This window comes from Clinocottus analis, unplaced genomic scaffold (genome assembly GCF_023055335.1).
Source record: "Clinocottus analis isolate CAN_PGR_092001 unplaced genomic scaffold, fCliAna1.0.p SCAF_18, whole genome shotgun sequence".
Classification (NCBI taxonomy): domain Eukaryota; kingdom Metazoa; phylum Chordata; class Actinopteri; order Perciformes; family Cottidae; genus Clinocottus; species Clinocottus analis.
In genome coordinates this window covers 11,142,197-11,169,924 of record NW_027175909.1, presented here as the reverse complement: position 1 = coordinate 11,169,924, position 27,728 = coordinate 11,142,197, and the positions used below count along the sequence as shown (strand labels likewise).

The window sequence follows — 27,728 nt, the reverse complement described above, 5'->3', positions numbered from 1 at the left end:
GATTGACCATCGGAGGATCACCGGTTCAAGGCCCTGCACGCCTCAAAGAGTTTTTATTTCACAAGAGCTTCAATTTTACTGCCATTGTGTCGTCAGAGATATGTCATGTTTATGTTTTTCTATGACAATAAGCTTGTTCAAATTCACAACTTCAGTAACCTCTAAAGAAACCATAAGTCACTCTGATGATCATTTCACAAAGAGGGATCAAGGCGATCTGAATGCGTCCCTTGTGCATCTTTTAAGAACCGTGAAGGCTTTGGTTCACTGCAGCACACTGTAATGCTCTGAGAAAAAAGGCTGCAGAGTGTAGACGGTCATTAACATTCACAGGAGAGGAAGAGGAGGAGGAGGGAGGAGGAGGTGACACAATGCACCATGCAAGTTCAAAGAAATACTGTCGCGGAAAAGGAAAAAAGCCAATCTGCAGTTTGAGTCCCAACTCCTACGAGCGATCCAGCCTCATTTTACAATAGTCGGGGGGGATTAGGCTTAAAGAATAACTGACCTTTTATGCTTATTTCTGCTTGTTAAACGACATTAAAGCTCATCAAAAATGAATCCAGACACTAAAACATATTATGCCATCAAAGAATATTGAAAAATTAGTGTGTGGTCTCTTTATATTTATGACCTGCTGAAATGGGAACAGCTACGGTATGAAAGTGTCAAGAAGATTGATGTTTCTCATCTGGCAGCTCCGGCACCTTGCAGCTCCAGTGGGTCACGTCCTGTGACATCACATCCTGGTGCCAGGCTCCCGGTGCCGTAACAGGGCTGTAAAAGAGGGTTTATGAGACAAAATACCTCCCCTCTTTTAACCGTGCCCCCTTTGACCACAAACATTATGTTGCCTTTGCTCCTCTTTTTTATGCTTTTTCCATACTGCTGAATTTCATTCTGATCTCTTTTTCCAAATTAGTTTTTATTTCTTATTTTGTCAATGTTCCTTTAATCCCCAGCAAGAGACTCTCTCAGAGGCGGTATAACTACAGCCATTAACTGATCATTGCTAAACTACATAACGAGTAATTTGGCTGGGCAGAGCCCTCCAATGTACCCTCAGACTTGTGAGGTTTCAGAGATGAGTAAGGCACAACGGGGCCGTCCAGTAAACAACATGCTCGCTGGTTTTCAGAGATTCACCTACAAAATAAAAGTAGAATATTCCTCTGTTATCATGTGTCGACCTGCTGCTTGAGTTCGAGGACACGTGTCACCTTGGATTCACCGAGTCTCCGAGCTGCTGTGAATGTGGAGGTGGAGCAGTTCGCCGTCTTGTGGTAAATGTCTGGTTGAGGCTACAGCCCGGGCCGCGAGACTCTAATTGCTTTTCTGCCGTCTTGGACTGGATGGATCCCGTCATGTGACGCTTTCTTCTCTTTTCTCCCTCCCCTTCAAGCTTCTCTCCCTTGACTCCCTCCATCACCCCTGCCCCGGGGGCTCCGACTCATATGATCCAGCTTACACAGGAGGAACACGCACGGCCATGTGCGTGCGCTCGCATCAGCAGACGCCCGATCAACTGACCGCCGCTTCTCCGCTCTCAGCGTGCCGATGATTTTCAGTGCTGGGGCATTGCTTCACAATGTATTTTTCACAAGTCGTACCTCAGAGGTGGACAGAGGTGATAAATGAAAGATCTATCGATGATCCCCTGTGTGTCTCCGTAGACAGTCCAGAGTGGAAGGAAGGTTTCATCTGGGAAAAACATCTCCGCCTCCCTGGCAATGACCGACAACCCTGTCACATTATGCCGCAAGTAGATACTTAAACGCTGCGGCAGAGGCATACCGCAGCAGATTTTCCTTTTAATCAACACATAAATTTCCACCCATCGATTGCATAGGATGCTGCCGTGTTCTTATTGCCGCGTTAATGACTCCATCCACATCTGCACATCCCTCATCCAGAGTCTTCAATCAAGCTCGCGTCTCCAGTTCTCTGTTGGTATGCCAGTCAGAAAGATGCTGAAGACTTAACCGAGCCCAAAAGCAATGCATTATTTACACGGAGCATGTCTTGGCTTCATGTGTGCTATTAGGAGAGAAGAGAGACTATGAAAAAGTGAGTAATGAATATTAAATACAGCCGGTGTGTCGACTGGGCTCATTGTAACAGCTCGAGTGGGGGGGATTTAGCCAGGTCTTGAACTGGCTTAGAAGAGAGATTTAATTTCCTGCGGCATGCAAATCTGCCTGTCACACATTCCATATTCATACTGTACCTCTTAAAGATTACATCAGACTGGAAGTCATGGTCTACTTACAGATTTCTTGCAGCAACTTAACGTTGCAAAACTGAAGGCTTGTATAATTGTTGCCCTTTTTTAAATTGATAAAAAGATAGAAAATGAAAGTTGTTTTTGTCTTCTTCTTCATAACCATCTTTTAGTGGTAAGTCATACACACATCAACACTGCTTCTACTTCTGGAACACTTGCGGCAGTCCCACTGGGGAAGTTAACTGCCTCATCTCAGTTTAGAGTCTTGTAACAACTGTGACCTTTAGGCGTAAAAATCTTAAAATACCACTTGTTGGTACAGTCTGAAAACCATCACTTCCATATATTTAACTTTGCATTACACCAAACTCTAAAACTATTTTAGTGGATTTGCATACTTTGCCAAATATTTTACTTACATTTTGCAATAAGACAGAAGGAATATGTGACACGAGCACAGAAAAATGGAAAGACTATGAAAGCAACAGATACCGCATGATAATAAAAGGGCACAAAATGATGCAATTAGTCACCGTAATATATAAAAACAGACAGTTATTTCAAGAAGAGAATTAATGAACCCAATGGGAGTTGGCATTAGCAGAGTTAATATGTGAAGATATCTCCATATGTTGCATTTATTAAGGAAGTCAAGTCACTCAAAATAAATTGTACGACACAATGTGTGTAAGTGACAGGGATCATTTCATGTGTAAAGCAACATGAGATTTAAACATCACTTTCTTAACTTTGTAAAATAAAGATATAACTTGGTAAGAGATTTTCAGAATTAACTAGAATTACAATCCCAGCATAAACCTTTTTACCTCAGCAACAAAATCAGTCAGGGTTTAGAATTCCAGTATATAATGCGTATCGTATAAAAACATAGAATGTATTTGAGGAGATCGACCCAATTGTTACCGAAACACAATCTAGCTATTTGAGTCAGTTTTGGCCGGATATTAGTCTAGGTGCACCCCGAGAAAAAAGTGTCAACACAAACACAAATGAAGACTCTATAAAAACATAATGTTCGAGGGAAGGAACAGAGAAGGGAAAGTTTCATCTTCATAAACCCTCGAGGTGAAGTGTGATGAAGCCTTTGGCTCTTGGTGGTCAGACCTGTCAGTGTTATTACAATACCTCGGTGCGCGGCCTTGAGGCTCGTTACCTGTGGATCTGTCCGTTCTTGTGTAGATACTCCAGGCCTTCGAGCACATCCTTCAACACCGTGGCTATACTGGGCTCATCCAGGACGCCGGTCTTGTGTTCCCCTCGTGAGATGATGTGCTTGATCACGTCCAGCACAGAGCCTGGAGGAAAACCACAGGGCAGCGGTTGATGAAAAGAAAAAATGGTAGGCTTCATTTTTATTTGTTGAAAACCACATTTGTCAACTTCAATGTCGGAGAGAATTGAAAACTATCCAGCAATGGATGTCTTTAGAAATGACCGGGGAAATAAATAAGTTGTTACGGGTCTTAACTGATGATCACAGAGAAAGTCACCTCGGGCTAACCTTTATTATTTGTTAAGCCGACACTAAACTAAAACTTAATTATGAAAACACATACTTCCTGATGGATTGGCAGACGTTCAGACGCCAGGATATGTATATAATATTAGATTGTTTGGATAAATTAGATTGTGGATACACAAAGACCTTTTTTTTTCTTAGTTGCAGTAAGATGGATTTTATTAAAGAAAAAAAACAAAAGATTTAGCTGTGCTAGGACAAAGTCTTTTAACAATAAACATGACCTTTTAATGTGGTCAGGGCAAAACAATAAACGGTGGAGAGAGGGAAATCAGAACATGCGTTAGCATGCATAGTTTAAAGGGTAAAATCCACTGTTAAAGATCGTTTATGTTGTGCCATTTATGATTTAAAAAGAGTGCAACAGTAATCTACAAATGCATGAAACATAAATAACTATCGCAGTGACTAAAGAATTCATGATGTCTCTCATCGGGGGGCTTTTTTTTGAGACTTGGTACATTGACTTTTAATTAAATTGTCTATGTTGGCTGACAGGATTTTTTGCTTGAGGTTTTCCGACCAAATGAGTTTAATTTGGATGTTGAGCGCACAGCTGGTAATCAGAAAAAGTGCCCAGTTAAACTAAGCACAGCTGCTGTCAGAGTCATGTCGTTACTCTGCCTTTTGAGCGGCTCTAGGGTTTTACTCTTTGTGACAACACCATCGCAGTCCAACTGGAACTTAATTCCCTTTCTGGGTGCATGTGCCTTTAATGCCCTTGGCGTTAGCCAGACCTCTTCATGCAAGATAAGTGTGCATGTTAACATTCGGGGTCGCGAGTTCAACTGTTGCTTTGTCTTCAGTTGCCCGGGCTGAACGGAGAACGAGTGTAGCTCTGCCCTCTGACCCGACAGGCCACCACGTCTCCCTCAGACGAGCTCCTGCTGAGTAAAAGGAGCGCTCCGGATGAAAAGTCAGACCGCGGTCAGTGTATGATCTCCTTTGTGCCACTTTTCACAGAATAAAGAAGATCTCTTTGAAAAGAGGTTTTTGCATTTGCATTCGGTATGACAGAAGATTGGGCGACGCCGGTGAATGGGGACAAAGCAGGGAGAAGAATGTCACTTGTCTGACAAGCTGCATTGTGCTGCAGTGATACACAAACGCCAAATGATAGACACAGCCTTTTCAAGGTCCTGAAAGACCGTCCGTGATACAGTCTCAGGTCTGGATTGATTGTGTTTTGGAAACAGTGGCAGGCTGAGAGTGCGAAGATATCTGTTTGCTCCATCACTTGCATTACCCGGAGGAGCCGGCGGAGACCAGACAGTGTTACTGCAGCGAGTCTTAGACGCAGCGAGACAGAGTGAGAGAGGCAGAGCGAGGGAGAGCGAGAGAGAGAGAGAGAGAGAGACGGTGGGTTCAACGGGTTCTTCGTGCAGTGACGGCAGAAAATGTGATTCGACGGTGAGAAAAACAGAACCATTCAAAGAGAGGATGGAGGAAGAAAGGCGGGAGAATACAGCCTAGGTGTGTGTGTGTGTGTGTGTGTGTGTGTGTGTGTGTGTGTGTGTGTGTGTGTATATTGGCAAAAAGCGAGAGGAGAGTGCAGCCTCGCATCTCTGTTGTGACAGCTCTTTGAAGCTCATTGAGAAAAGGCAGCCTGTTTGACGTATGTTTTTTTGTCTCCTCTGTTCTCACACACACACGGTTCTCCTCCTCTCGCACTGCTTCTGTGCTCATCTTCTTGTCTGAAATGGCGGAAGGGAGGAGAGGAAGTGACAGGTGACAATGGAGAAGATTCTGAGGCGGGAAGGGTAAGTGAATAGTCACATCTAAAAAGGGAGGGGAGATGAGGTCCTACTAGCCAACAAATTATGGTTTGATTACACGGGAAAGTGACGAAGAAGCTAATGTGCCTGAGCTCATCCTCGCTCACTCATCTGGATATGAGAAGTTAACTCATGCTCTTAAACTCCATTATCTATACACCTTTAAACAAATAGTCTTGCCAAGAGTTGGATGAGAAGATCGATAAGGATGTCTGTACGGAGAGTGTCATCAATATTCTCATCCAACTCTTGGCAGGAAAGCAAATATTCTCCCAAATGTTAAACTTTTCCCTGAAGAGCAAAGGAAAATGTTGACAAAGACAGAGACAGAGGGTAAAGCCAAACAAATAGTGAATAGTTCCTTTTCCTGACAAGTCCCCTTTCAGCCGAGTTGGCTCGGTGGGGAGAACATTTCTAAGTGCACACACACAGCGTGATGTGGGTTTTGGGGGATCACTAAATGCCAGCCTTGTCAGCCTCTTTCAAATTCCTCTGATTGAACTCTTCATGCCTCATTAGGTCGTTTCAACATGCTGACACTGACTGACAGCTTAACAATCCGAAGGTTCATTTTGCATGGGAAAGACTACAACTCCCAAGACTGATGATACCTGTTGGCCTGGTTTGAAACGGGGCCTGTCGAAGGCCAAGAGGAAGAGTTTGTACAAATTACGGGGGATAAATCACGTCTGCACAGTGCAGTGCACTGTCGAGCATGCGACTCAGGAAAATGCAAAGTCATCACTTTACTCACATGCTGAATTAGTCAAATTGCTGTCTTTATCAGGATTTAAAACTAAAATGGTCAAGGTGTAAACACTATGGATTAAACTCTACTTCATCCAGCGACGTCGCCTTTACAGTCTTTTTGTTCTCCTGGTCAGAGCAGGGGGTTCAAGACTGAGCGAGAGGATGAGAGCGTAAAAGAGGGGAGGAAGGAGGAGGAAGGGAAGTGGACGAAGGAGACGAGAGCCGGCGCCAACTGTGCTAAAGGCAGACAGGGAATGCCAAGCAAAGTTGGAATGGGAGTGGGGGGGGGGCGGGGCATAGGAGGGGCAAGGTTTCAAAGAAAAGAATTGACTGACGCATGAGTCTATAAAAAACAATTTTGCACGACGATTCAATGCCTTAACTCTGCGACCACCATTGAAGCTCTTCTAGTTGAGGGCCACACTGTGATGTGAAAAATGGCTCCAAAGGTTTTTCATGTGCTAAATTGAAACAGTCAAAAACAACCTGTGAGTGGCGTTCGATTGAGCTCGGCAGCGGTGCGGTCGGTCGGTGAAGGCTGCGCGTTAATCTCCTGGGAACACATTGCCCCGCTTCGCTTCGGCATGACTCACATTCTGTCCCCGTGGGTTTCAGTGGCCGTCTCGCTGTCAGTGACGGGTTATGCGGCGCTCTAATGCAACAGTTGCTCCCTTCACATCCAGAACAGGAAATTCCTGAAGAGCCCTGCGCCTGCCGCATACCGCCACAAAGCGTCAGCTCTACGGGTTTGTCTTGACTGAAGATGAGGCTTTTGAGAGCTCTGCTTGTTTATGAACAACATAGGACATCAAATCTAAAATAGCACACAGGATAGAGCTACGTAAGAGGCCAACAGTTAGCATGCAGTTAAACAGACCGACTCACTGATTGGACAGTTCTGGCGACTGTCATGTTGCATCATCAGGACCCACGTGGGGAAATCAAATTCCAGTGATGACAGGAGGTTTACGCAGCAATTGAATGCTCTTGATATATATGTGTATTTGTGTTCTTTGATGACACAAAGAGCTCACACAAAAATGACTTGTCTTCAGCACTACTAGTAGCATTAGACCGCAAATCGACTGCATGTTATGAATAATGACTGACAGGCAGAGACAGGACTGTAGAAAGCCTTCTTGAACGGTAATGATTCGAGGCTTAATACCGTGGGATCGCTGTCACACACTTGGACGTGGACTTAATGAACCGACAATGTACACAATCAGGTAAAGCAGTTCTTTTGACCTATTACTCAGGGAAAATACCCTGCTGACGTGTGGATGTGCATGAATAAGTTATAAATGTGGCCTCATACAGATCAATTATAAGAGATTTCTCAGCAGATCGATCTCCTCGTAGTTAATCTTGAAATGATGCCGTAATAAAATGTCTGCTCTCATTCAAGCTTTCACCGCACAGAGGAACAGCACCAGAGGCCGCTTGGAAGCGGACCGAGACCCGGCTTTGCAAGCGCACCCCTCCCCACCTGGCAACTGCTGAGGCATGCCGAGGGTACAAGTATCATGCTGCACTGGTATCTGCAGCATGAGTGACATAACTTGTATAAGCGCCTTAAGCCTATAGAACAGCAGTGGCATACTGATCAACCACAGAGAAACGGTAGAGCAAGAGCAGCATACATCAGTTTATTTAGTGCTGCGGCCGAGTAAAATGAAAAGATCCAGACGTGTAAGTGCGTCGAAAACTTCTACAGGATGATTAGCAATTATTCTGTAAAAGACAAAGCTCTCCATGCATCTGAAGCAAACATAGCTTAAGTCATGTGTTGTAGTACTATATGGTCCAACAACATTCTTCTCTCTATGAGTATTGTACTGTGGGAATGTACTCGGCTGCATCACGTCATCATGTAGGATTTTACGAACAAACACTGTTGGTATAAAAACATGTTGGGGTGGGGGGAGGGGGGTTATCAGATCAACTGTTAACCGTCTTTCACTAGCAGAAGAGTTGCAGACAGCGGTTGGCCTTCCTAGGGGCTGGTATGCTCGGTCCTGTGGAGTGATGCTCTATAAACTCGACCTCATTTGAGGTCCGTCTCCATGGCAGACGTCGCCATGGCCCTTATTTAATTACACAGCACAATAAAATTCGACATCAAGGGCCTCTGTTTAACTAGGATAAGGGGAACCAGAGAGGCCATCTTAAGTGGTGTCAGCTCCTGCTGTGCGGCTGGCCGTCTGCTCGAGCGTCGCTTGGCGGGCAGAGTGCCCCCAGGCCCAGCTGCAGGGCGGCTGCCAAGCGGATCATGACTCAAGTGTATCCGAGGGAGCCAGGCATGCCACCTGGGCACCATCCGTTACAGTAGGACGCTGTTTACACAGAGGAACAAGGGAGGGTAGAAACAGGAGTGTAAATGTTTATTGTGCGAGACTGAAAGTAGGATTAAGATGGGAATGAGTGCAGATTTTGGACTCTTTGTAAACAGAAGACCGCTCGTCTTCTCAGGGTGCTTGTGAAAGCTTTGGTACGGGACGCCTAAATCTACATGTTTGTGTCTGAGAGCCCTCACAGGTCGTCGGTAAAAGTTGTTCCCTCTTACAGGCTGATCCAGAACCACAAACACCCCACTTAATGGTAAAAATAAAAGAACAAAACAATCAGGAGCAGATGCAACTGTTGCATTTTGAGGTATTTCTCTACACGGTGGCCTCCTCCTCATGCTCCTCTCACTAGTTAATTGCAGCACTGCCACATGAGTGCCATGATGCCGGCCTGTGGGCTGTTATTAGCTCTCCCCTGTCATTAGCCTCTGCACTGTTACTGGGTTAAAGCCCGGAAAGAGCTGCAGCTCACATGGGACACAATAAAGATCAGTGCTGTCACATTCCCTACAATCACTGCTAACATCACTGGCAGTAAGTAGGCCCCGCTCTTCCTACTTCCCCGATATCATCACAAGGGGCCCTAAATATGACCAGGAGTTTAAAAACCAAATCCTGTTTGATGTGTTCACAAAGCCAACTGAACTGTGGTCATATACAATGCAGCAACTCTTTTTTTAGAAGCAGTTCAGAGTGGCAGGCAAAAGTCGAGGGTTGTTTAATGAAAGATTGGGCAGATGATAAAAGAACAAAGCTTTGGAAGACAAGTGCACTTACCACCACTAAGCAGCTTCATGACCAGCCACAGCTCATCCTTTACCACGAACGAGGTGTAGTAAGACACGATGTTGGGGTGGTGGCACTGGCTCATGGCTTGAATCTCTTTCTGTACAAGGAAGAAAATACAGAGATTTACAAACCCCTCAGTTGATCTAATGACAGACTTGTTATTTGCCTCTCTCCCAATACAAGTGGTGTAATCGGACACTTTATCACGTCATCATTTGGTGGAAATGGATTCAGGTTTTACATCAGAGCCGGTGCCTTTTTATTATTGGCTTTTATTACTAGTTATAATCCTGAAGCAGCACGCAAACCACAATTTCGAGAGCCGTTAACAGTTGTGGTGGTTGTAAATGACCCATGAAACACAACACAGTTTACTTTTCCTCATGTTTTCATCCAAGACAGATAGTACCAAGTCACAATCTATTCTCATTTGGCTCGCACAAAAAAAAAAAAAAAGATACGAGAAAAACGTGGAGGAAATAAACTGAACACAGTCTCAATAAATGCCTCATCCTTTAATGGCGCCGCTATTCTTGAAATTTAGTGCGATACTTAAAGACCTTAATGATGTCAGTAGTCAGAAGAGAAATAGGCTCGGTCAATATAACGCATATCTATGCAGAAGCGAGAAAACAGCCGGTACTCAGGCCTTTATACAGCTGTAAGCCCTCTTTCTGTATGGATGTGTGTGTGTGTGTGTGTGTGTGTGTGTGTGTGTGTGTGTGTGTGTGTGTGTGTGTGTGTGTGTGTGTGTGTGTGTGTGAGAGAGAGAGAGAGAGTTTGGAAAGCAAGGGAGCTGAGGTAATGCTGGCACAGACGTCTAATCCGTCACTTCAGCAACAGCCCTGAAGTCATTTGGGGATAGACAAGCTTCCTAAGAAAAAGAAAGTGGAGCTAACTTCAGAGTGAATGATTTCACAGGTTTTGCTTCCGTTTCTGCACTTTATTAACAAATGACTGAACCCGTTTCTACTACCTCTGCACTTATTGCGATAACTATTGCTCAATACATAAGGAAATTAGATGTATTAAGATAGCACAAAAGTCAGGAACTTTTCAAGGATGTCTAAGAATAATTTTGTGTGTATAATACTATAAATATGACTAAACTATCAGTGATGTCTCTAACAAATGTTTAGTGAACCTGTTAAAAAGTAGTACAGGAACATTATTTTACCTTTCAATTTAGGTAAAATGTTGGAGAAAAGGCAATTGTTTCATCCAACGCATCTCCATGTTGAGTACAGAGAGGTTCATAAATTGCATCCTCTTTTGCATTTCCCTCTTTCCCCGTGTCCGTGTTCAGCTGTGCTAAACCTGCCAGATCTGCAGCATTTCTTTATTGAATGCACTGAGGTGAAATCAAAATCGACCTTCTCATCTAATTATGGGTTACACCACAAATTACCATATTTCAGAGCTATTTAAAATAGCCATTGAGTGTGTTGTACCTGTCAACAGAGGAACCTCCACTCTCCAGCTGAAAACATTAGTTAAAAGGCATTAATCAATAGATAAAGCCTGATGTTCCATGTTAATTCTTAGGTTACACAATGTGCACCAGCAGCAGTATGCCTCTGCAGTGGAGTCATCACTATTGAGCCTGTGGCCTTCAAAGAGCGCCTTCGTCAAGAAAAGGGTGGGGCAGGCAGGTGACATCATGATGCCATAATAACGGTGGATACAGAATTTGCATAAAAGTCATTGGACCATGACAAGTACATGCATGTCTAATTGCACACAGATCCTCCGTGCACAATTAGTGGAAAGGGGAAAAAGGTGGAGTGCGGAAATCTTCGGAGTACAAGATACCTGAGTGTCAGCGACCATTATGAGCAACAGGTGAGCCAACACGCCACTCCGCTCCTAAACTCGAGCGGTTTCTGATTATCAAGCAGTCCAATAACTTCCAGTCTGCCGAGCCAGACGGAGAGCTCTGCGGGTCGTCTCCCCTATCATCCAGTCTCTGGATCCTACAGGCTGGGAGAGAACAATAATGATATAGCCTGTTGGCTGCTAACTGGCTTCAGTGGAGCCCGACCCCCTCCCTCTGTTCTCAGCACGGTGGAAGAGGAAGGTCATCGCAACTCTGTGGGCCAGGGTAACCCCAGAACAGAAAAACAAAGGGATAACAGGGAAGAAATCGTGCTCTGGCAGTTGGCAGGTTTTCACATCTTTTCCAGCAGACAATGAGAGGGACTCTTTGTCTTGGATCGCTGTACGCCAATGCTGCAGCAAAGTGTGTTGTGAATGGAAGCGGTAACGTTGCAGGGGCCCCCACATAAAGAGGGGCGTCCGTCTCATGAAAGACTCTCACTCGTGGAGCGGGCGAACCATTTAGGCGGAAATGTTCCTGAATGTAGCGCGAAATAGCTTGAGGTGCCTTAAAAGGTTATCCCAGTGATTTACTGTGAAATATGTGTTAAATAGCCCAAAGTCTGCTTTGGCCAAATATAATAACAAGTGCCAATTACAGGATTCCTCAGACAAAAGTGATTTATTCGAAACCACCCAAAATATAGAATAATTATCATCAATTAGGACTATGACCAGAAACAGGGGAACACTTTGTGTTGGTTGTGGGTGTTGCAATGACCTCACCCTGATACACAAGGCATTCAGAGGGCTTTTATTCAGATGTGGTTGTAATGAGCGCTCTGTTACCCTCTGCATCACATCCGGTCTGCTGACAACACCTCATGACTACAGCAATGGAATTCAAAGCCTAGGCGTCATCATTACTCCGTTATCGATTGGCATATACTGCATCAGTATTAGTGTTGTCACGATACCGGACTTGGTAGCTTCCACAAAATACCTTGAAGAATATGGATATCCGATACCATTTTTGATACCATGTGGATAAATTGAAATTCAGCGCATAAAATTTTTACATACATAAATCAATCTTGTGCACTTTGAAAGCTCGATTAAGCAGCTAGATCTATGAAGAACCTTATGCTCTTGTAAATATTCAAATCATTAAAAAAAAAAACTGTTCACGGTACATGAGAGGATGTGAGGTTGTCTAGGCACTGCAGCGGGGTGTGCGTGTGTGTGTGTGTCTGTGTAGAGTGAGAAGCACAGCTGGAACGGGTGTATCCATAATGTGGAAAATTATGTAATGATGAATGAATGTTTCAATTCTTTTGAGGATGAGTCTCAAGTCGAGCCTTCAGTCTCTGTGTGTGCGACTTCAGTCCTGGTATCTGACCTGTGTAGGACATGATTGTCAAGAGACTTTTAATAATCACTATCTGTGTTGCACTCATAAACTGCATTCCATTAGCACATTATATTTTTCCCCCTTCACTGCATCAGATAGGATTTTTTTTTTAAATCAACAATTAAGAATAAGAAATATATCTGAGCAGTAACTGTTGCGTTTGCTATTCTATTATTCTTGGTTTGGGTAAGGGTTAAAGTTCAATTTAACAGCAAACAGTCAATGAAAGAGTTTTTTTCTACCGTATGAACTGATTTTGATGTCATTATAGACCCATTATGTCCATCTAGTAAAACTCGGTCCCTCCCAAATTGTAATCCCATCGGCTCATAGGGTCAGTCCCCTTTGACTGATATCACTCCAACATGTCATGTCAAATTCCTTTTTGTGCAGAAATAAAGAAGTAAAAAGTTGAATAGGACATTCATTTTGACATAAGTGAAGTCACAATAGTTTATTTAGGAAGTAAAACTCACTTTTCTGGGTTTATTAATTAACATTGACACCCTACAAACCCCATCAGTTTAGCTTTCACATTCCATAGCGGTTCTCCAGGAAATAGACCATGCCATAATACCATATTTGTTTCTGTATTATCTATCTTAGCAGTGTTTGGCGAGTCGGAGGACCTTGAAACTAAGCAAAAGATAAATGATCTATTGTCACAAGCCGAATACAGTGCTGGGTCACAAACTGGTGCCACAGAATCACACTGATGGCAGAAGCACAGAGAAGCCACTATAAGCAATGTTACGTCACTATCAGTTATTCAGAGCCTAACACACACTGTGACCCAATCACACTGCAGCGCACACTCACACAAACACGCACACGCAAGTGCCAATCTGCAATAGATTTGGGAACCTATGAAAATGTGATCCTAATGCTGAGAACACAATTATCACTTCCTTTTGCGTGATTTAGACTTCCTCTACTGTTAACCACCATTTTTAACCACTGACTTTCGATAAGTATTTTACTGACTTTCCTAAGTTTCAACAAATAATTAACGCAAATAATTGTAACAATTGTGTAAATTCGCAAGAGGATACTTGAAGTGAACACACTGAAATTGTAAACAAACCTCTTCATCTCATTTAGCTCGAGTCCCTCGAAAGCGCCTGTCTGTCAAACTGCTATGCCAGGAATAACTACAACATGCCACTGCGTATGGAGACACACGAGACAGGACAGATCATGGCTGTCCTGACATTCACGAATTTCACAGCCAAGATGAAAGACGTGCTTCTTTCAAACTTATGGCGTTCTCTTTTAAAGCTGCTTCTGGGTTCAATTTGATACATCCTCGCTGTTTGACTTGGTACCCATTAAGCTGTGGAATTGGAGGGGGGTCGACCACAGGCAGGAAATCCGACCTTGATGTATTCCATGTGACCTCCCGCTCCGGGAATCCAGGAGCAGCGCTCCCCTGATTCATCCTACAAAAATCTTTGGGGGGTGGGTAAGGGCTCTCCCTCAGTTTGGTATTGCGAGTGAGTTGTGAGAAATCTCGAGCAGCGATCTGCCGTGCACACGTATAAGCTTTGCAGGATACAAGTTATCTTTGCAGACTTTTGGATTGAAAAATCCACCAATTGCACTTCTTGTCTTATCTAACAACAGCTTGTTTCTTAGTGTCAGACCAAAACCTGACACCAACAAAAAGGTTATGAGCAGCTAACATGCACTGTTCTATATTGTGCCCAAGAAACTCCTATCCATCTCCAAAGCACATGTCACAAAGGAGCACCTGATCATCTCTGCAGAGGAGCCTGCTGTAATCCTTCCACCGCTTGAGCTAAGTCGTAAAGCACATGTCAAACGGTAAATGATGTACAGAGCTGCGGCACAAGATTGCATTGGAGGGCATAAAGACCCCATACGGCCTTCAGGAAGATGTCCCACGTTGGTCTAATAGTTTCCTGGCAGTAAGTGGAGTCCTTCTTCGGCGAACAACCAGAGCAGTGTTTGAAGTGATGGGGAAGGTTGGAGGGGGGCTCGGAGAAAACCGAGTAATGAAAAGCAGAGATGGAACTCACTCCACGCTCGCGCATATAGACCACAGAAACAAAGCCCGAAAGGAAATCTGGTGCTGTGAGGGACGAGCCCCATGGTCACAAAAACGTTCCAAGGCCAACTGACATCTCATGTAGTCATCCCTTTTTTGGCCAAAGATAATGTGTTTTTAATTTTCTTTTTATGTATAGTTTGTATCACTTTTTAGTAGTCAAAATGAAAGGGAAAGAAAAGGTCTTTGGGGAAGAATCTGGAATGTAATTTACATTAAAGCCGGCTGGAGGGGCGTGTTGGTGTCTGATTGACAGCTGGGAGGCTGATAGAGGGCCAGCGTTACACCACAGGGAACGAAAGACAAGGTAAATAAACTTGCACTGTCGCCTGCGTGTCATCGGCAGACAGCGTGTTGATAGCGGTATTGACGAGTGAGGACCACCGCACCAGCATCCAACTCGGCCGAAGTGGCATTTACAGGTATGTTAACGAGCTGTTAATGAGCTGCAGCTGAGCAGCTAACTTAATTAGCTATCTAGCCGGCGAACTGACGTGAGCGGTGGACTGCTAAAAGTTTGTTTGGCCGCTCGGACGAGACGTGAAACGAGCGGGTTGCTATCCCGTCTGCTCTCCCATTGATGTAACTTTACCGCTAAGACGTTTTTAATCGGCTGCAGCGGACCAAAATGAGGGATATTCAGTTGCAGTTGGAGCTTCAGTTTAATACGCATCTACTCAGCAGTGTTGTGGGTCTCTTACCAGGAGTTCGTCCATACTTGTCTGGCACTTCTCGAGGTTGATACGTTTGATGGCCACTTTCTCCTTACGTGGTAAACAGTAGGCCGCTTGAACCACTGCTGTGGCCCCGCTCCCTGAAAACAGACAGGAAAACAACATTATAAGGTTGATTATGATTCATTGCGATTTGAGGAAAAACAAAAAAAAATGACTTGTTAGTGCTGTTGTAGAAACGAAAACGTTGGCACATACAGCACATTTAATTCAGGTCATATTCACATCCTTAGGTTGCCCAAGCTTCTTTTAAGTGTTTGGCCCTACATTAACCCCTGTCTACAACCAAAAATAATGGCTACTTCAGGATAATAAACTTAACTTTTAGCATCACTTTTAAATCTTCCGGAGTTCAAGAAGGTTAAGCGGAGTTCTGCTTTGACAGTTCATCCTATTTCTCTTTGGCACGGCTTAACCGTCTGTTCATCAATTATGAATCAGCTTTCCCAAATCCTGCCTGATGAAGCGGGTCTGATTGGGGCCGGTGGCTCTGCTAAGCCAGACTTCCACAGCCAACCTGCAGAGGACTAACACAGTCCTTACACTGTACAAACATTTTGTTCTGGATCTGGAAAATCTAGAAATCAGTCTATAAAGCTCCTAATACCACAACCCAGAACATGATTGTTGCTCTAAAACCGGGAAGATTCAAAGATCCACAGATGGAATATGTAGTGAACTGCAATGAAGCTTGTGTTAAAAAAATAAAAGACAAACAAGGTAAAAAAAAAATAAAAGTATGAATCACAATTGAACAATATTACCATTAATACAATTTTATATATGCATGTAATTAATCAAGACTTAGAACCTACCGTCTATCAGTGGGAGATTTATGCTAATTTACACCTCAACTTCTATTCTAAATGTACAAGCAAACAACACATAGATTATAATCTGATTAAATCATAAATCCCCCAGCAGCGGGCTAATCTCTATTTTGAATAATGTGTGATTGTCAGAGCAGAAGCTTGTAATATCCTCCCCAGCGGAGGTACGCCCGTTGTTCCTGTTCGTGAGAGGTCACTTCACTGTCCCCTCAGTTACTTAACGCTGTGCACGCACACACACACGCACAGCGGTTTGCACAAGATCCCCGGAGTACACGCGATGATGAGCGATGCTGGGAGCACATTGTCCTCTGGCAACAGGTTGGCTTTGGTGAGTGAGTGAGGAGTCGGTCCGCCTCCCAGTAAGCTTTTCCTCACCTACTGTTGCCTCTTCATAGCAATGCCCGAATATTAACAAAGTGCTCATTGTTTGGAGATTTCACTGAGCCAGTTGCGTATGGAGGTTTAAAAAAAAAAAAAAGGAGCTATATTCAAGAAATAAAAACTGTTCTCTGATTTTAATTAAAAAGTAAAGCTGTCCCAAAAGACATATAAGCTTTTTATTCAACTGTTTTCATTTAAGATAATTATAACTTCAGGCCATATGAAAGACTCAGAGAACAAAACAGCATAAACTTATTTGATATACCAAAGACTGAGATTAACCACAAACTCTTGTCCTCGAAAATAATCCAATAAAATTTCAATTTCCTTGTAATTTCCTGTAATTGATAGACAGTAACGGTCAGTTAAAGCCCCATATGTGAACGCCTCCTCCTTACAGCTGTAGTGGGGGCCATCTATTGACTGGAAATCTCTGACAACGTGTTGCTGGCATTGCTCAACTCTCCAGCATCCAAGTAATCGCAGCTCACTCCGCCATTGCACAAAACTAAAGGGCTGAACAGGGCTGTAAATATATATATTCCCCAGCACCTCGACCAGCAGCAATACCAAACAAACCTCTGGAGGCTGGCCAGTGATGAGGAGCTCAGCCTTGGCCCGACCACAGAAAACCAGTTGCCCTGCGCACGTTGAAGTGTAAATTCCTCCAAACAAACAAACAGCCAGTCGTCAGGGGTGGCTGGACAAGCTGCAGAGCATATGTGCTTATATGTGTGTGTGGAGGATGAAAAAAAAGGGGAGCTTGTTGAGTTTGCTGCAGACAAGGTCAAAGGGCACCAAGTCCCTGCAAGCCAATTAGACTCACTGAACAATGGCCGGTTGGAAAATCGAGGAAACGCAGCCCTTGTGCTTTGAGGGGCGGCTGTGGCTCATAGCTCACGTATGAGCGGTTGTCCTGCAACCACAAAGTACCTGCTTCGATCCCCGGTCATCCCATAGTTTGAATGTCAAAGTGTCCTTGAGCAAGACACTGAACCCCCTATTTGCTACCAGTGGGCTGCTGAAAAGCATGCAGAAGACCTATTTCATGTATGCGTGTCTGTAATATCACAAACAAAGTGGATATTTCCTACTTCCTGTTGTAGCACAATTACTCTGATCGGAGTAGTCGTGGTTCTAATATTTAGACACAACGACATGATTATTAAATAGCATTTCACATTTCCTTTGAGGTTTTAACCAAAGCTGTAAATTCAGTGAATATGCTATGATGCACACGGGGGGCACGTAGTCCGTCTTATCTTATAAAATAAGCCACACATTGTCACGTCTCGACCATTCTCACAGACGAAAATCATCACCACCCTCGCCATCCGAACTGGGAGGAAGCACACAAAAGAGACATCCTCACAAAAGCCGAGCGCTGCAGCGGCGCCAGAGCTTTGAAAAAGTCCGGCCGACGTCTAATCTGCTAAACAGTCTGGCACAGACATAAAGGCTGCAGATCATGCAGTCGGTTTAGTTTTATCTTTTGTAAATTACTTAATAAATGATCAGATTACAAACAGAACAGGAATCAGGAACAGATTTGAAAACCTATTTGAACGTTCATTCAGAGGGAAAGACATAAGATTTGACTTGTTTTGGAAAGTGGAGGGCTAAATCAAATCTATATATTAAGTTACCACATTAGGTGAAATCAAATGAAGGTGAGCCAGCTGTCAGCTGAAAATAAGGTGTGTTGACGTAGCCAAAGGATATCAAGTTATGGCCCTTTTTGGTTTGTTGATTTCAATTTGTTGCCATGTTTGACTTTGTTTTTTTTTCCATTTTAATTCAATTTAATTTGTTATAGTGTTGTTAACATTTTAAGATAAACAGTCTCGAGAAAGAAACCTGCTCTTCTTCTTTCTCCGTTTTTGTGTCAGAAGCCAAATAAAACCCCGAAGCATGTCAAGAAAACCTCTAAAAACCTAAGAAACCTGCAAACTACTGCAGCTTGAGATGTAAAGGTGTACTCTAGATAGTGGAAACGGTTGCACACAGGGTTGATCACTCTGTGGGGAAAACATTGACACTACAATCATGATCTTTGGAAAAAGCACTCAATGTTTTCTGTAAGCATGTTTCCTCAAAACAAGTCCCCTGAGTATTCCACTATAACCTGCCAATTTGTGAATGGGTCATGTCAGATTTTTTTCTTCACTATGAAGATAACTGTTTAGCTATAAATCTCCATGAGGGTTTGCCATTAGAGTGTGACTTCACCCCCAGGTCTGAGCCTAATCCACCCACTGAACACCAGAAAAAGAGGAAACCAGCTTCCTTTTGTGACGAGCTTGGAAAACAGCAATATGGCATGTAGTACTGAATTTGATGGATTTGATGGATTTACTATTTATTAGACCATAAAAGAGACAAGAATCCCACCCCGCCAGCAAAACTGCTAAAACACTACTTTGTATTATGTCAAGATCGCCTTGTAAAGTTAGGGCTTATTCAAAGTAGTAGATGCCGTTTTGAGCCAATTTCATGTAATGCAGATTCTTATAAAATACATTTTAGTAAACAGCATATATGCGTTTCATCACAATACAGACATATTGTTTAGTTTAAAGGGTTAAAAAAAAAACATGTTTACATACACAGTGACTCTTTAACCCGCAAGCTGACATGTTTGCTCTTTAAGAAGTTGACGTACGAGTGTGGAATGTTTGCATTCCTCCTTTTCGGTTGCAGCTCTGTGAAGTCTATTAAAAAAGATAGATCGCAAAAGAGAAAAAAAAGACGACTAAGGGCGCAGATAAAGCCACGGCATTGCACTTGAAGGTGCAAGATACGAGATTGGGATCATTTCAATTGGCTCTCAACATGGCGAATGCCAGCCGGCGGTTTACGGCTAGCGGGGCAGACGATGGCGAAAAGGCCGACTGAGAAACACAGAGGGAGAGCGCCGTCCTTCTCTGCTCAGGTAGACGTTATTCCACTGCATCTTTATGGAAAGAAAAACAAACAGGTTGCTTGCTGCCATTTTATTTTCAGAATGTTAAATACAGCTCATTTAATCATAAACTATTACAGCAGCTCAAAGAGCTTTTAAATGGATGCACAAGATGCACTTTAAATTTCAAGGTTTCATTAAAGAGTTCTTGCTCATGAGATGTTGAATCCTCCTAATGATACCTCACATTACAAGCTAATATTGGCCTCATGAAGAGGTTAAGGTATTAGACTTGGGAAGGTCGAGACAGAATATCCACTGTTCCAGTTACTTTGTCATATAACAATATTACATGCGATTAGCATGTACTTGAATTAGCTCCTCAATGGAGGAGGTCACCGGCAGTGGCAGCACCTCCCAGTTTCTCTTTCCTGTCCTCACCAGGCCAGTTTGGCGCTGACGTCAATCGTCTTTTAATACATTTCCTCTGCATACCTGGCTGACATTCAACATATTATTCAAAGTCACAATGACAAATGTGCACACATGAAAACAATTGCATTTTTTCCCCGGATATCACAGCCTGCAATGTTCAAAAAAATCTATCTGGCCTAAACTTGAAGTTGACATAAAATTTAAAGAAATGTTGCCCAGTTGTTGCTTGCAATTCTGATGAGTTTGCAACAACATAATCCCCTATGTTTTTTTAACCATCTGAGGGACAGGATACGCAACAAGGAGGAAACATGGTTGCCCGTGGATACAAACAGTGGGTGCAGAAATATCCCTGTCCACATTTGCCAACAAGAATGATCCGAAGTCTGATCCAGAATGAGAAAGCAAGCTGTGTTTTTTCTTCCTATGGGCTCTGTCCAGTAAGTGGGCGTGAACCATGTCATAACAAGTCCTCTTTCCCTGGGGAAGTTACCAAAACAATAGCTCTGCTGGGCATGCTGGGTATGCAGGGCCATCCTCAAACCACCAACCTTCAGCTGTGCTTTAGGCAACATCATACATCTCCCGAAAGGTTTCTGGTGGCTTTAAGTCCGCGAGCTTCCCGTAGGTCATAGGACCTGTTAAAGGGGCTTAAATACTGCGTAACACGTAGAACTGAAACTGTAACTCACTCTATTGACGAGTATAGCGAAAAATGACTTTCTGCTTCTCTTTTTCAGATGTGATAACAAACTGAATATCTTTGGTTTTAAAGTGTTGGTCAGAAAAAAATACACAATTTGATGACATCGCCTTGGGCTATTGTGACCTGAATAGAACCAAAGGATTTGTTTTTGCACTTTGTGCTGGGAAAACAGGAAGGCCTCTTAGCTCCAGTTGCAATTTGTATGTGGATACGCTGTACCGTATCTCACATTCTGGTGGGACGTTAACAGGCTAAAAATGACCAATATAAAAAAAAAACAGACCTTTGTTTTCAATCAGTGATGCTTTAAGCCATAAAAACTTCAGTACCACTGCAAGTCATGCTAAAGAGACAAACATGTCCTGCTTGGCGTTGCAATCTGAGAAAAATCTAAATTAAAAACTATTTTCATAATCGTGTTTACAAACCCTCCTCCCTGAATACACACTCCAAAGCACTACCACCCACCCCTGACTTTGCAACCTCGAGAATATACCACCCAAACAATAACCCACGCTACAGACCTAAAAGCTCAAACAATTTCTTTGGCAAATTGAGTTACCAAATTCTCCCTACAGAGGCTTCTATCTCATGATTTTTTTTCCGAGAATAGTTCAATTCACTCCTGTGATTTAGAAAAAGGCAATATGTTGAGGGAAATCCTGACGGCAAATGTCAAGCTGGTAACCCGAGGAAGGGACTCTGATTTAGTGTGATCTCCCGTCTACATAATGAGAACAGCAAGAACGCTTCAACGTGTCCATTAGTAGTAAAAGACTATTCTCTAATATTTTCACATTGTGAACTAAACAAAAGGGTTCGGGGAAAAAAGCTGATTGTTTTTACCTATTCACCAATCTACAGTAGTTGGAGGAATGAAATAGACAACTGCATCAACTCTGATCTAATACTTAACTTTTGAAGCAGTGTTGGGAAGATGAAGTAAAGACGGAGACGCAGAGAGAGAAAGAAGAGAGAAGAGAGAGAGAGAGAGATCCAGAGAGAGTGTTTGCCCGGTTGAATTTGAACAGAAGCAGATGCCAAACAGGAAGAGTTTCCTAGTTTAACTTGTGTTCACGTGTTCTTGAGTCTAATTTAGACGCTAAACAAGGCAGACCAACTCCTTCAGACTTAATGGTGCAACTGGTTATCAGTTCCTCTGTAATTTACCTATTTACCCATAATGTAGTCCAACCTTGAAACAGCCGCACTACCTATACAGACTATTTGTGGTGCACGCTGCGTAGGAAAATGCCACAGAACTGGTGTCTATCCAAGGGAGGCTTTATCTGTGTCCATGCAAAACTTTCAGGGCGTTATTTTGTGGGGTGCCAACTTTCTAAGATGGGAATGTAGAAATGAGTTACAGTTAAAGCCAAGTCTTTTAAAAAACAAATATACAAAAAGGTTCATTAAGGCCCAGCAGAATGGACCCTCTATAAACACAGATTCCCTGTAGAGGAAGCACTTAGATAAAGTAAACCAGAGGCACTAACTAACTGATTTGCGGGGACAATACTTTACTTGTATGGTAAATACTCTTCTTTATTCTCCTTCTACTTAGGAAACAAAGTCATCCAAAGGTAGGACAGTGTCAGGTATTTATGGTGGGGGAACTATTCAGAACCTCCAAAGTAATTGCCGTCATTCCTGAGGCCAGTCAACCTGAAAGCCATTCTCTGGACACCCCGAGGCTGAGCATGGCACAGGAAAGGTGTAACAAGCCTCCTGTCACACTGGAGGAAATGTGGACATGCAAAGCAATTATTGTGTTGTAAAAAAACAACTTACAGACGAACTGGAACATAACTGGATTCATTCAGGCAGTAAATCGCCCGAAACGATACCCTACTCGGGAAGGAAGTCTATAATCTCTGGACTCTGCACTAGCAACACGGGTGTTTTGGAAAAAAAAGTTCTGTGCTTGAATATCCAGTGAACTGTATTTTAATTGGGACTGTGTGTGAACATGCACACGCCAACACACAGTTTAAGTGTCTCTGTCAGTGGTGGCTGATATGATTTAGCATTTAAGACTACAGTACAGTGTCACTCCCTAATAAAAAGAGATTATATATATATATATATATATATATATATATATATATATATATATATATATATATATATATATAAGCAATATATATATATATATATAAGCAATATATATATATATATATATATATATATATATATAAGCAATATATATATATATATATATATATATATATATATATATATATAAGCAATATATATATATATATATATAAGCAATATATATATATATATATATAACGTTAACGTTGGCTGTCCACATACTCCTCTCCAGCAAATAGTCCGCGCCTCACAAGGCAGTAACGTTATTATGACGCTCGTTTACGACCTCGGCACAGCCCCAGCGGACGGGGGTAACCGGTCTCCCCTCGAAACATGTCACAAGTCACAACACCCGCCCGGCTTGGATTGCCAAGTTGGCAAATGTGACGAACCTAACATCGCTCCAGAGTAAGAAGAAGAAGATGCCTTCTGCTCGCTTTACACTCGGGAGATATCGGAGCCTGCGTCTGCCGTGACGAGCCTCCTCGTTATGAAGCCAATGGCAAAAATGATGTCGGTTGACACATACGTTAAGCATAACGAACTAAGGATCACATACCAATCACCTCGTGCAGCTCGTAATCATCTTTGTTGATGGACCAGGTTTGGGAGCTCAGGTCCTCCGACATGACTGAGGAGTGTGCTGAGGCCGTCCTATCTTCAGAAAGCTGGTGAATCCAAAGACTGGGTGTAAAAAGAAGTCAAAGTAATCCAAACAGGACCAACAAGGGCGACACTTCCCCTTCTTATCGAATCCTGCAGCACTCCTGTCATTCCCAAAGTTTGACACGAGCGTAGCGGCCCCGCCTACCGCATTCCTACTGAGCAAACGTAGACCTCCCCGGCGGACATATTGAGTGTGGGACCGCAGAATAGCTTCAGAATAGTCATTCAGGAGGAAACTAGCGGTGCCAAAAATACAAAAACGGATTAATAATGTAAGCTACAAACATCAGACGTTTGCCCAAAATTGTATCTGTGAATTTTACTTTCCGAGAAAAAGCTGGTGCTTCAACGAGTGTGCAAATATGAAGTAAAAGGGGTAAAAAACCTATAGGAGAAAGTTGCCCAAAAAGCGACTCAAGCATTTCGGTTCCGCCACACTTTTAATGGCGGGCTGCTCTACGTGTGATTTAATATTTGCCTAGAGTTCAGCCTCGCAGGCTTTCATTCTTCTCCTAAAGCAAAAAACAAAAACAAATGTGTTACGAATATTAACTCACAGCGCTCTCGATCCTTCCTAACCCACGACAATGTCATTCATTTGTGCACGTTTAATCAATAAATGGGTTGAGAAGTTCTACCTGACAGGCTTTACTCGGGGCACACTGTAGCTCAAGTAAACGTGTAAAATGAGGCGTGTTGCTATAGGACCATCCTGTCCTCTGATTGGACAGTACACGCATACACTGCTCTATGATTGGATGCTCATGCTTTAACTGTAAAATGTACCGAATCTTTTTTTTTACAACATTCAATTAGCGACACCTCTGTTGGTTAATTGTATAACATGCATAACTTGCACAATCGTGACACTTGGTGGAGAAGATCAGAACATATTGTGCTTTTGGTACAGTCCAAATGTTTTTTTGTTTTTTTGTTTTTTTTACATAAAAAGGAAAATGCCCTTATTTTTGGAGGAAATGATATTAAGAACATTATTCATTATAGCATAAATTCACTTTAATAAACTGTTCTGAAAAGACAATATCAAAAGTACAAAATCAAATGTAAATACATTGAGACAGACAGACAGGAGAAAGGCAGGTGTCAGCAGTCAGTCAAATTGAACAAGTGGAAGACAATCACAATATCTCTTCCTTTTAAGCTACAATCTCACCTCAAAGTTGACTCATAAGAGGAAGTGGCCAGTGCAAAGAAAAAAACACAGATCTATCATAGAACATTTGAAACAGACTGCCCCAGAAAAAAAAACACATCCTGTTCACCAATCCTCCACACATAGATACAACACAGTTACAGGCACAACTTGTGTTCTTTTTCAAACACAATAATGGCTGTGTGCAATGAGAACTTCGCTGATATTTGGCATCCTTGTAAAGCTTGAGTTTCATAGAGACAATATCCAGAAATCACTATGTCATCTTCATAGTAAACACAGATAGTTTCCACCATAATACACTCTCTATCGTATAAACTCAGTATGTGTTGTGCAAGACGTGGATCACAAGCAATAGTATATACATTTGGTCATTATCCAAACCCGCTCTAATAGAATAAAAAAGGACCCTTTAAAACACAATTGACTATGGTTATGGCTGTGAGAGAGCTTTCGCCAGTCGTGTCCAGAACCAGGCTTGTGTGCAAGGCCGAGTGTAGTCGCATATGGTGAGGAAGCGTAGGATGCTGGGGAACGGCTTCGTCATTGGCTTGTAGATCACCGGAATAAGCCGTTTACGTTGAGCTCCTGAACAGAGAGAGAGAGAGAGTGAAAAAGTAAGTTCCACACATGCACAGGCATATGTCGGATAAAGAAAGCTGTACATAAATGCAACTTACCGGGACAGAGACTTAGAGCAAACTTGGTCTGAAAGTCACAGGCATCACTGTCGAGGTATTCATCAGAAATCACCACCACCATCCTCTTACACCTGCACAGATGGTCACATAATAGCATATGTAAAAATTAGGGAGATTTTCAGACAGACAACTTTGATTTCTTGCTCTATGTAAATTAAAAATGAAACTGTTTATAGTAGAAATAGAAAAACAAGTTTAGCTTTCTGCCGCAACTGAAACTTTTAAGTATTTTGTGTCTGGGAACTTTCCATTTCATATGTTTTCCCCGATACAGATAATTAACAGAGGTAAAAAGGTAGAATGTATTGCGTTATAAACTGTAAATAAGCAGCAGGCCTGGTTCACATCACACAGAAGTCTGTGTTGCTGCAATACGAAGTGTTGCACGCCAACACTACCGAAAAAGCACAAGATCACGCAAACATGACTGTGCTTTGACCTCCCTGTTTGTTTGAACCGGCCAGATAAACAGAACAAACATGGTGAGCACGTGCCGATACCTATTCTCAATGAGTTCACTCGTGATGCTCCACACACAGGAGCCTGGTAGGACGTCTCGGTCGAACACACACAGCTTCAGCTTGAACTCCGTCTGTTCCAGCTCACGGATCATCTCACGGACAAACACAAAGTCCTGCTGGCAGTAGCAGATGAATGCATCGAACCGCTCAGGAGCACCTGGATTCAATTCAGTTAGATTCAATTCAATCACGCATATTTTTTTCCACAGAAGCAAAACATGAGCAGGATGAGGAAACCACACGACGACGCAGCTGTGCAGCCACGAGTGATTACAGAGATTCAGATTAGAAAACGTGTCTGAGCTTTTCCTGCGCAGAAAATAATGCTCCTATTACTATCTCAAATCTGACTTGAACTAATGTAGGTGCTGCGATGACTGCGTTGCAAAGTCTCTAATTTATAATATCTTTGTCACCACATGACATTTAGGGGGTCATGGAGACTTGTCATGGAGAACCTGATGGGTCGCAAGGAATTCATTTTTAACCACTGGAAACTATTGATTGTTGGCAACTTAAGTAATTCTAATTATTGAAGGTTTCTACTTATAATCCGTTCTCTTGAAGTTGGACAGACAACAGTTGTGCACTCACGCTCTAACAAGTCAGACTCAAGTAAACCAACAATGTCCAACAATTTTCTCATTACCAGAGGTGGAAGAAGTAGGCCAGTCATTTAATTAAGCAAAAGTATTAACAATATCATCTAAATATATTTTACATTTCATCTGCAATATGTAGTCATTATCCAAAATGACCTAATTTAGAGTGATATAACATGGTTGGACTGTTATATACTTTGGTGTCTTGTCAGATGAATGTAGTAGGCTAAAAGTACAATATTACAACAATAGGGGGGGGACTGGTTTAAAGTTGTAAAAAAATATTGGATATAATCAAATTTGCAATTTTGTAAATGTTTTAACACAAACACTGACCCTCTGGGTCATCCTCCAGGGTGAGGCCAACCCTCTCTGATGTGCGAGGGTAACAGCTGTCCACCACGGCCACCTGAAGTGGGAGCTTTGCGTTCTTCTTTTGGTTCTCGCTATACTTCCTGACATCCTGGTCTGGTAGGGGAAAAAAAAAAGATGTGCATGTACATACAGCACACACAAACACACGCACGCACACACACACATAAAATAAGTTGATCCAGATGTTCTTTTTCTAGTACAAATGTTTTGAAATCCCGGAGATTTTTCAATAAGAGAGTTCAAACATGTGAATCACTTCCTGGAGTAGCGTACATGGGCAGGAGGGCGATGCAAACAGACTCACACTATAAGTTTAGCACCTCTTGTGTCGGGCACCTGCACCAATGAGATACGCATTTCATTCATTAAATCCACTTTCCAAATGTCACCAACGCACCCATCAGAGGACGCAGATCCTCCACGATGTCTCTCCTCTCCACTTCCTCCAAGATCGACAGCAGCTTCCCGACCGTCGCGTCCTCGCAGCGGGCCTGCCAGTCCTCCAACACCGATTCGGTGGGACTTTTTACCGCCTCGTAGTTCTTTATCTCCAGGTAATTGAAGCCCATTGTCTCCGCAACTGCCATCCAGTCCGCGGCCACTGCGTTTCTGGGGTTGAGGTACAGACCCAACTTCTTCCGCACGCTCATATTCAACGCGATGAGCGGGATCGTCCACAAGTCGAATTCTGAATCGCAGCAAGAAGCCATGTTGCAAAGTTGTTTTGAGACGAGAAGGCTTTCGTTAAAACACAAAACGGGGGAACATTGCGAGGAAAGTCCAGCGTCCACAGCCTACCTGTCAGTGGCAACAGGAGGAAGTGATGCCATGCTGCGTCACGTGGGGGAGGAGCTACAGTACCTCCAGACACTGAAGCGCGC

General features: G+C 42.9%; 2 protein-coding genes across 3 annotated transcripts in view; both read right to left on the bottom strand.

Moving 5' to 3' along the window:
- Positions 1-23,889, bottom strand: part of oxsr1b (oxidative stress responsive kinase 1b) — a 36,889-nt gene extending 13,000 nt beyond the window's left edge. The window contains exons 1-4 of one of the 2 annotated variants that reach the window (XM_068581727.1): positions 23,368-23,889; positions 15,422-15,534; positions 9,415-9,523; positions 3,399-3,540 (exon numbers count right to left, since the gene is read on the bottom strand). In XM_068581727.1, the coding sequence (XP_068437828.1) occupies positions 3,399-3,540; positions 9,415-9,523; positions 15,422-15,534; positions 23,368-23,437 (434 nt within the window). In that variant the 5' untranslated portion in view covers positions 23,438-23,889. The remainder of the gene's footprint in view (positions 1-3,398; positions 3,541-9,414; positions 9,524-15,421; positions 15,535-23,367) is intronic. The other variant, XM_068581728.1, reaches the window with a different exon arrangement.
- A 597-nt stretch (positions 23,890-24,486) lies between these two features.
- Positions 24,487-27,646, bottom strand: myd88 (MYD88 innate immune signal transduction adaptor). Its single transcript, XM_068582039.1, has 5 exons — positions 27,245-27,646; positions 26,809-26,940; positions 25,850-26,027; positions 25,329-25,420; positions 24,487-25,236 (listed from the first exon to the last, which is right to left on the bottom strand). Exons 1-5 carry the CDS (start codon positions 27,555-27,557, stop codon positions 25,082-25,084), a joined length of 870 nt encoding a protein of 289 aa, XP_068438140.1. The 5' UTR covers positions 27,558-27,646; the 3' UTR covers positions 24,487-25,081.
- Positions 27,647-27,728: the final 82 nt, after the last annotated feature.

What these genes read in the sequence shown, in the direction of transcription:
- myd88 (XM_068582039.1), bottom strand. Translation starts at nt 27,557, where the DNA reads ATGGCTTCTTGCTGCGATTCAGAATTCGACTTGTGGACGATCCCGCTC. An exon ending in CCTGGAGGATGACCCAGAGG is followed by an intron (nt 26,028 to 26,808) that starts GTCAGTGTTTGT and finishes AATTGAATCCAG; the next exon opens with GTGCTCCTGAGCGGTTCGAT. An exon ending in AGTGAACTCATTGAGAATAG is followed by an intron (nt 25,421 to 25,849) that starts GTATCGGCACGT and finishes CCATCTGTGCAG; the next exon opens with GTGTAAGAGGATGGTGGTGG.